Here is a 10,372-nt window from a genome sequence, read left to right on the forward strand (position 1 = left end):
GTGCTGTAACAGATGTTTGTAGAGGCTAGAGGAGAATCTGGGGTTCCTGGCTACTAAGTAACACTGGACTTTAGTCTTCCCCCCTACCCCAGGATTTCCTCAAGATTCTGCTTTTTCTTGTGTTTTTTCATAGTATTTGTTAGGAGATTTTTACTCTTTGAAGTCTCTAGTTGTCTTGATCATGTTTGAGGTCATTGAAGTGAACTTTCTGTCTGAGCATTGTATCTCAAATACTAGCTAAGAAGCATATATTGTTTTAGCAAGGCTAAAATTGTTTGAAAGGTTAATTAGATCAAAGAAAGTATGCTCCTTTTAATAAAGTTTTCTTTCTAAGTAGGATGTAATAGTGAATAATAACATATTATGTTTATAAACAGAGAAGTTCTTTATCTTTATTTCTCCAGAGTGTTATGGAAAACAATGACAGGTGTGCTTTATCATCTCCATCTCTAGCCTTTACACCACCAATCAAAACCTTAGGTACACCAACCCAACCTGGAAGTACTCCTAGGATTTCTACCATGAGACCTCTTGCTACAGCATACAAAGCTTCTACTAGTGACTATCAGGTATTTTAAGAATTGGATAAAAAAGATATACTTTATTTATTTTTGTATTTATTTATTAAAAGATATACTTTAAAGGGGGAAGTGTCTAGCATGTTTAACTTTTTTATTGGGTTGATTTGTATGCCATTTAATATTTCTTACTGAAGTGATTGCCTTGATGAAATACCTATAAACTTTGCATTCTTAAATTTCCTATTTTAAAAATTAGAATTTTGGCCAATTGAAAACTTATGTTGAATTTTTAAAAAATTTCTTTGCCATTATTTAAAACATTTTGAGAGTTTTAGTTTTTTCTGAGTTATATTTGCATATATTAAAAGGTTTCTCTTGTGAACATCTCTGGCATGAGGGAATATTGAAACCCTTTGACTAAGTCTGATGGCATCACAAATGAAGAATCTCAGGTTGGAGTAGCTGTGGTTATCAGAGAAGCTACTGACCAGCTCCCATTTCATAATTTCTCATTTCAAAAAGTTTAAAGGAAAAGTTATTGTATTCATTGAAGAATGATAAAAGTATTATGACTCTCATTCAGTATGTTATTATTGTCCCCTACTAAATTAACCAGGTTCTGAACTTGCCTAGCTATAGACATGGGTCCTGAAACAGCAAATAAAACACTTTACACTTTAGTAAGACAGGTAGTGACAATTTAGTCTTTTGATTTCCCCTGAAATTTGGAGACTAGAACTATTTTTTTCCTTTAATTTTTTTCTTTTAAACCAGTATTTTTTATTTTTTTTGCTTTTAAAGTAGGCTCCACACCCAGTGCGGGTCTTGAATTTACAACCCTGAGATTAAAAGTCACATGTTCTACCGACTGAGCCAGCCAGGCGCCCCTAAACCAGTATTTTAAAATCCTCATTTCCTATCATATGATCTCACTGATATGAGGAATTTGAGAAATAAGACAGAGGATCATAGGAGAAGGGAGGGAAAAGTGAAACAAGATGAAACCAGAGAGGGAGACAAACCATAAGAGACCCAACAGGGGGTTGTTGGAATGGAGGGGGGTGGGAGGGATAGGGTGGCTGGGTGATAGACATTGAGGAGGGTATGTGCTACGGTGAGCACTGTGAATTGTGTAAGACTGATGAATCACAGACCTGTACCCCTGAAACAAATAATACATTATATGTTAATTAAAAAAATAAAAATAAAATCCTCATTTCCTGGGGTACCTGGGTGGCTTAGTCAGTTAAGCATCCGACTCTTGATCTCAGCTCAGGAGCTCAGGTCTTGATCTCAGCGTTGTGAGTTCAAGCCCTGCATTGGGCCCCATGCTGGGCGTGTAGCCTACCTTAAAGAAAACAAAACCAAACAAAACTCTTGTAGCTTTTGTGTTGTTTGTTCAGTTTCCTAATAAAAGGAGCAGATGTAATTTATCTTGCCAAAGGAGTAAGATTTTGTCCTTCTTTAGAGCATAAGGATGTTCTAACTAAATCCATATAGTAATCTTTAAATATTACAAATGCATTTAACTGTTTGGCTCTTTTAAATTCGTTAACTCTAGAATTGATTATGATCCTGAGGAAACTATAACACTAACAATTGTGTTTTTTTAATAGGTTATTTCTGACAGACAAACACCAAAAAAAGATGAAAGTCTTGTATCCAAAGCAATGGAGTACATGTTCGGCTGGTAGTGCAGTAAGAGCTAAGAACTCACCCCCCATGGAGGAGGCTGCTACACTAAAACAGAGTTAGCAGAGTACTGCCGCCTTTCTTTTGGTTAGTTGTATAACCACTCGTGGCAGTATTGGATAGCTATCTCATACTCTTTAGAAGCCTTTTTCTTTAAGGATACAGTGTATTTGTAGCTCGCACTTTAAAAGATGCTTGAGATACGTTTTAAACAAACAAAAAAATCCCTGTAAATAGGATTTTGTGCTTTCTGTGATAGTGCATGCTTAAGCGCAAAAACTCAGCATTGATTACCGTAAATTATCTAATTGAATTTGTGGTGAAGATTTGTAGTCTTCATGAGTTGGTGGGCTGAATTTCATGAAGGGTAACTTGTACAGCTCCTTATGACAAGACACAAAGATTATAATTAACAATTTGAATTATGGTCTTTTAATTTAGATAGTATTTAATATTTTAATTACTCTTGTTTATATATGTCCTGTCGTGGATTGTCATCCTTCAGTATACTAAAACCAAAACAGTCTTTTTAAAAACCTACTAAAGTTTCTTGATAATAAACTTTGTCAATTATATATATTGAACCTTTTTTGTAAGTGATTTATTTTATTAACTATTTAAAAAAAATTGAAGTGTTTGCTGAAATAGAGGAAATATGTCATGAATCTCCACATACCTGTAATTTAGCTTTAATAACCATGTAACCATCAATATTTTGCCTTGTTTCTTCTCTCCCCCTTTTGTTTAAAGCCCATCTCAGATATGATATCATTTTATTTTTATTTATTTTTTTAAAAGATTTTATCTATTTATTTGACAGAGAGAGAGGGAGAGAGAGAAGCAGGCTCCCCACTGACCAGGGAGTCCGACGCGGGGCTTGATCCCAGGGCCCTGGGATCATGACCTGAGCTGAAGGCAGACGCTTAACCGATTGAGCTACTCAGGCGCCCTGATGTCATTTTAATCTAAATACTTAAGAATATATCAAAAAAGAACATTCCCACTTATAATTACAGTATCAGTATCACACCTAACAGAATTAGTAACAGTTTCTTAGTATCTAATGTCCAGTCCATTTAAAAATTTCCCAGTTATCAGGGCACCTGGGTGGTTCAGTTGGTTAAGTTCTGACTTTAGCTCAGGTCAAGATCTCAGGGTCCTGGGATTGAGCCCTGCATTGGGCTCCACCCTCAGCAGGGAGTCTGCTTGTCCCTCTGCCCCTCCCCCTGCTCATGTGCTCTCTCTCTTTCTCTCTGTGTCCCAAATAAATAAAATCTTAAAAAAAAAAAAAAATCCCAGTTATCTCCAAAATGTATTTATGGTTGGTTGGTTCAAATCACTGTCTAGAGTAGGTGTACATGGTATATTTGGTGGTTTTTTCTTTTTCTTTTCTTTTTTTTTTTTTACGATTTATTTATTTATTTTAGAGAGAGCAAGGGGAGCGGCATAGGGAGACAAGCAAATTCCTTGCTGAGCGGGGATCTCGATGGGGGGCTCAGTCCCAGGACCCTGAGATCATGACCTGAGCTGAAATCAAGAGTCAGCGCTTAACCAGCTGAGCCATCCAGGCGCCCCTGGTTGTTTTATTTTTAAAGGATCTTGAAATCTAAATTAGTTCCTGCTCTCTTCACACCGTACTTCTTGAAGAAACCGTGGGAGTTGCCTATAAAGTCTCATAGACTCAGTTCAGTCGATTGCTCTTGTGTTTAATTTGTTATGTCATTTATCCCATATCCTAAAAGTTGGATCTAGAGAGGAATAATTAGATTCTGATTTCTCTTTTCTCTTCTTTCTTTTTTTTTGAGCAATAATACTTGATAGTATGGTGCACCTTATATTTAATCAAGAGGCATTTAATTCTGGTTGTCTCACTTTACTGAGGCTCAAATTGGTCATTGGGCACATAGGCAAAATCTTGACACCTTTGTTGGAAAATTTCCCATAACTTTTTTGCATTATGTTTTTGAGAGTGTGCATTAACGGTATTTGCCTGAGTCAGTTATTTCATTAAGGTTTGCAAAATGAAGATTTTCCAAATCTATCATTTCTGTTGTATTTATTAGCTGGAATTCTTTTACATATAAAAACCTTGCTCCACCCATTAGGGCTATTTGGTTACATGGAATATATTCATACCAGAATGGCAGGATAAATATTTCATCTTTTCTTCTTACATTTTTCAGAGTAATTTTTGGTGCCCTGGCAACTCTAATTGGTGTCCAGTGAGTTAAAAAAAAGTTTTTCCCTTTAGTATCACTAGACACAGCTTTTTTTTTTTTTTAATCACTGTTTTTAGTCACTTGTAGTCATTATCTTTTGTTCAAATTACTACCCTTGGCTAGTAGAACCTCATCAAGCTGGCTCTTGAGTGAAAAGGAGGTTTTTAATTGAAATAATATTTCATCATAGTACAAGTATCTAGGTAATCTGCATCTTTCTTTAATACATCTTTATAAAAAATAAAATAGCACATTGTATGGGAAGGTATTGATGTGCTTTTTAATAAGGTCACAGCAAACTACCATTGAAGATTTGTTTAGTTCTCTGAGGTGAAGTGTGATACTAAGGAATATACTGGCATGGTAAAAATCCATTTATCGTTACATTTATAGAGTTTTTCTTCTAATACTTAACATCGAAGTTTTTCTCTTCCAACTTAAAATAAGATTGTATTTTATATCTTACATACAGAACTCAGTTTTCCAAGGTAGAACTGACTGCTAAATCCCGTTAAACTCTTGGCATTTGTATTTGTGTTTTACACATTTTGTAAAAGGATTATAGTTTTTTTGTTTGTTTTTGAGAGGGCATTTTATTTCTGTAGACCTTCGTGGAGCATGAAGTTTGCTTTCTGACTAAAAATACTTGTTTGCTATGTTGATTTTGTGCAAGCCCAATATTGTATTACTTGTCTTTGTATTCATAACATCATTTACTTAAAAAGAGCCAGAGGGGCGCCTGGGGGGCTCAGTTGGTTGGGCAACTGCCTTCGGCTCGGGTCGTGGTCCCGGAGTCCCGGGATCGAGTCCCACATCGGGCTCCCTGCTCAGCGGGGAGTCTGCTTCTCCCTCTGACCCTCCTCCCTCTCATGCTCTCTGTCTCTCATTCTCTCTCTCACAAATAAATAAAATCTTAAAAAAAAAAAATTAAAAAAAAAAAAAAAAGAGCCAGAAAAGATATAAATGTATCAAACCAACACATTGTATGACTTAAACTTACACGGTGTTATAGGTCAGTTATATCAATTAAAAAAAATAATAAAAACAACAAAAACTAAAATGAATAGGAAAGAGCAAGGAAAATATCAGAAAGCAAACTGCCATATTTTTCAGTACTACAAAACACAACAGAAGTGGAAACTGAGAAAGCTATTAAAGTTACCCTGAACCAAGCCTCTTCCTCAAAATTCAGAAAAGCTGATTTCACACAAAAATAAGTAACATAAAACTATAGTCATGCAAAGTTGTTATAAAAAATGGATGGTAATGGAGTCCCTAGGTGGCTCAGGTCATGATCCCGGGGTCCTGGGATCGAGCCCCGCATCAGGCTCCTTGCTCAATGGGGAGCCTGCTTCTCCCTCTGCTTGTGCTCTCTCTCCTCTCTCTCTCTCTGACAAAATCTTTAAAAAAAAAAATGGATGGTAAGGAACAAAATATCTGAAAGACATTGAACACCAGAACGGCATGCGCATAAGAGGTCAGAACTATGACCTAATATTTAAAAATGACTTCTAAGATGTTTTGAAAGTGATACAAAGTATGAAAGAATACCAAAAATTAGAATTTCAAAAACTTTGGGAAAGTACTAGAAATAAAAGGAAAAATAATTTGGAAGTAAGACTAAACTAGGGTAAACACAAAAGCAGACAAACAGCAGATAACATCTTATGGGAAATAGAATGTCAAAAGTAGGATGGCTTTATAAAAAGGATTCATGGGAAAATGACAAATCTTAGAGAGTAAAAAAATATATACAGAAAAAATTATATGAGGAATATTTTGCTTAAAAAAAAAAATACTTGGAGCTACACATTGAAACAACACCCTGCCTACCTGACAATGTTCTCTCATTTAAAACTTTGGATTTGGCTATCTAGATAAAAGCAAGTGACTTAGAAGCAGCACTGTGCCAGGAGAAAATAATACATTTAAGATACTTGTAGGAAAAAAATGTGAACAAAATATTTTATTTCTAACAAAACTGATTTTGAAGGGTAAATATTACTTCTCAGACATCAACTTGCAGGAATTCAGGAAACATGTTTTCCTTGAGTGCTTCCTGGGAAATGGACCAGAGAATGTGCTCAGATGAACTAAATAACTAGGAAGATGTTGACACAAAGTCTATGGTGAGCATTAAATTTGACATCACGTCACCACCAGAGTGCTGACCAGGTTCATTGCTTGAAGCTCAACCCACTGGGTGGACTGTCCCTCATTACTGTCTTTCTGTGTCTAATATGGCAGTGGTCAGTGTTTGGCATATAGCATTCTGATCCATCTGTGAATAAAACTTGTATTTTTTTCTCCCCTGTTAGCTGATGATAGTGAACTCTAAGTTGTAGATTGTGAATTGAGGGAGAGGTGTTAGTATCTTGGACTTAAGTGATGTAGGGTTCTGGGCCACCTTTTCATTAACCTTGGGAGCCTGTGGTCCTGCTTGGCCCCCATCATGAATGTACCATGGATTGCTGCCATGCTGGCTAGGCTGGTGGCTGGTGAATCTGACAATACTGAGCTGATGATGGGCCGCTCTGGTCACCTGGTTGATACACTATGTAATTGACGCTTAGTTACTAAGTCACTTGTGGTGCCCTCTCTCACTGGGGGCCCCACTAAAATCTTCCAAGTCACCTAAGGAATAGTTGGAAGCATTTTTCCCATCTATTTTATGTTGTCTCAAAAATCCAGAAGCCTACGAAGTGCTCTCTTTTTAGTGGTGAGAGGAGGAAGGTACAATAATTTATCCTTTAGAGAGCGATGTCCCAGCATATCCCAGTGGTAGAACTTCATAACTGCACCAATGTGGTAAAACTGCGTTTTGGTGCTTTACCTCCCACCATCTGGCATACATTGGCCTTTCCAAGATGTCTGAGTATTTGCCACTTACTTCTTGTAGGTTTAATGAACATGATGCCATCAATGCACAATATTTGAATGATCGAGTTCTCTGACTATATACTGTGATTCGCTCACGGACATGGGCCAGGGTTCCATTTATCAGGAACTATAGAACATTTGGGTTCATCAGTGTCACCTTATGGCCCCATTCTAACAGGAACTGTGAGAACATTTGGGCTTATCAGTGTTACCTATGACCTTGTATCTAACAGCCCTTAAAATATCTAGGTATTTCTCTTCAGTGCACTCTGAAAAATGAAGACTTGGGAGAATTGCTAGTGTATATACTTGCTGTGGCATTGAAAATTCCTTCCTCAGTTGCAACTCGTCTCCCATTTCATCTGGGTCTAAGAATTGACTATCTGGAAACTGGGCTGTAGGACAGCAGACATCAGTCTTCTGCATATCTGCTTTTGATCTTTTTAAGTTGTATGTAAAGCGAAACCTCTTTTGGTTTCCTCCCCCCCCCCTTTTTTTTTAAAGATTATTTATTTGACAGAGATAGCGAGAGCAGGAACACAAATGGGGAGCGGGAGAGGGAGAAGCAGGCTTCCCGCTGAGCAGGGGATCACGACCTGAGCTGAAGGCAGACGCTTAATGCTTAATGCTTAACGGCTGAGCCACCCAGGTGCCCCCTTTCCCTTCTTTTTAAAAAGCATTTTAGTTGCCAAATAAGACATAAATACAGAAATTAAAATACGGCTCAATGAAATAGAATTTTACTTGCAATTTCCATATGCCCCATTCCAACTTCTCTCCTTCCCCACAAAATTAAACACCACTATAATTATTTTTTGGAGGTCCAGGTAGGCTTTAAAAGAGTTGGGATTTCTACTTGATGTAGAAAGCCGATGGAAGTTAAAATTCTTAATGAGGTTGTAAGATTTTTGAATGCTAATGAAGGCAAAGCATGGGTGTTGTAACTCAGAGATTCAGTTTCCAAAATTAACTGCAGGTTAGTAAATAAGTTGAATCAATATTATTTTAACTTAAATTTAAGTAGGTCATGATTTAAAGTGAAAATAATCTATTTGACATAATTTTAAAAAGCTTTCCAAAATGGATATCTGACTCTTATTTTCTTGACTCAAGGTCCTTACATTAATTTTAATAAACATTCTGATAATGTATACAGTTCAGATTACTGTAGTACTAATTGGTTAATTAAAAAGTAGTGGTTAAGGTTACTAGAATTTTAGAATTTGCCTTTTACAATGATTAAGAGCATGGATTTTGGAGTGAGACTTAAAATCCTGTCTCTGTCTACTAGTTACATGACCTTGGACAAGTTAACATTTTTGTGCTTCAGCTTCATCATCAATAAAATGGATATAATATTAGTGTCTTCTTCATAGGTTGTTAGGATTAAATGAATAACTACATGTAAGTTGTTTAAAACAGTGCCTGGCTTATACTAAGAACCCATTAAACATTAACCATCACTAAAGTAGGTAGCAAGATTAGTTAACATGCTTGCTAATTAGCCTAATTTTTTAAAAAATGAGTATGTGGTGGATTAAAGATGCCTTCAGATTTTTGACATTCCTTCCCCCTGAGAGGCAGGATCTATTTCTCCTCTCCTGGGTAGGTTTTGTTTTGTTTTGTTTTGTTTTTAGTATAAAACCAATATAGTACAGGGAGAGTGATGTCATGCCAGTTCCACAACTAGCCTGTAAGAGGACCAGCAGCTTCTACCTTGGTCTCTTGAAGTCCTGATTTGCCGCCATAAGAAGACCCCTTACCCTGCAGGACAGAGATGGGAAAGGCCTGAGACCACTGGAGTGGAGAGGGACCCAGATCAGCCCAGCCTTCCAGTTGCCCAAGGCACCAAGTGTGTGAATGAGGCTGTCACAGAGCCAGAAGCACAGCCCGACTGCCAGGTCCATGTTGCCCAGAGTTCACATCCTGTGGAGCAGAAGAACTATCCAGCCGAGCTTTGCTTGAATTCCTGATTCATAAGATTGTGAGATATCATGAAATGGTTGTTTTAAACTAAGTTTTAGGGAGATAGGTCACACAGCAACTGGAACAGAAGGTGAGAACACAGAACACATAAATGTCTCACCTAAGGGGTGCCTGGATGGCTCACCAAACTCGGTTTCTGCTCAGATCATGATCTCAGGGTCAAGGGAACAGCCCCATGTGGTTGTGGTTGGGCTCTGCACTCAGCTGGGAGTCTGCTGGAGATTCTTTCTCCCTCTCCGTCTGCCCCTCCCCCTCTTGTGTGCACACTGGCCCTCTCTCAAGTAAATAAATAAAATCTTAAAAATAAATGTCTCACCTAAGGTCACATAAATATCTACTGATAGGAATAGGACAGAAACCCAGATTCTTTACTCTAGAATGCAATGTTGTGGAATCATAGTTTATTTTCTTTTATATTTATGTTATTTGATTTTTAAGTCATTTAAATTTAAGATGCACTGGAGAAGTGTTTTAAATTGGGTTCCAATTGCAGCTCTAGAATCAACTACCATGTAAAAGAATATTTGAAAAGGTATTAAAAACAATATAAAACCAAATAATTATTTTCGGGCATATAAAGTTATTTAAAAATTTACAATATAAAAAGTATCTCAAAATAAATCACCTCACACAATTGTTAACGTGAATATTTAAACATCAAAGTTGCTGAGTTCTTCATATATTTTGTTTGTGCTAGCTAGCACTTATCTAGGCATTACCATAGGGAAATTCTTGGCACAAAAAGACTCCAAGTTTCTGCAAACTGGGAGAAATCTCGGCATTGTGTGCTGGAGTGGGGACATGGACACTAGAAAGGGACTCAGGACTTTTTTCTAAGAGATGGGTCAGTGAAATAGGTTTCTTTGGAGACTTTGGTTCACAAATTACCAGGTTATTTCTTGGTTAATCCGTGGAACATATAAATGTAGTCTATTTCTGGTTGTTTCTTATAAGCAGCTGCTAATTCTTGCCCAGTTTTTGAAGTGGAATTTAAATAGATTTTCTATTGTTGAAAATAATGTTTGTGTTCCAAGTACTTCAGAAACATTTAACTCAAACTACAGATGTACCTCC

General features: G+C 36.9%; 1 protein-coding gene across 1 annotated transcript in view; it reads left to right on the top strand.

Moving 5' to 3' along the window:
* NUP35 (nucleoporin 35) overlaps nucleotides 1-2,797 on the top strand; it is a 40,114-nt gene extending 37,317 nt beyond the window's left edge. Inside the window, exons 8-9 of the mRNA XM_036072867.2 lie at nucleotides 405-569; nucleotides 2,138-2,797. Coding sequence (XP_035928760.1) covers nucleotides 405-569; nucleotides 2,138-2,215 — 243 coding nt within the window. The 3' untranslated portion in view covers nucleotides 2,216-2,797. The remainder of the gene's footprint in view (nucleotides 1-404; nucleotides 570-2,137) is intronic.
* The last annotated feature ends 7,575 nt before the right edge of the window (nucleotides 2,798-10,372 follow it).

Source organism: Halichoerus grypus, chromosome 4 (genome assembly GCF_964656455.1).
Source record: "Halichoerus grypus chromosome 4, mHalGry1.hap1.1, whole genome shotgun sequence".
NCBI classification, from domain to species: domain Eukaryota; kingdom Metazoa; phylum Chordata; class Mammalia; order Carnivora; family Phocidae; genus Halichoerus; species Halichoerus grypus.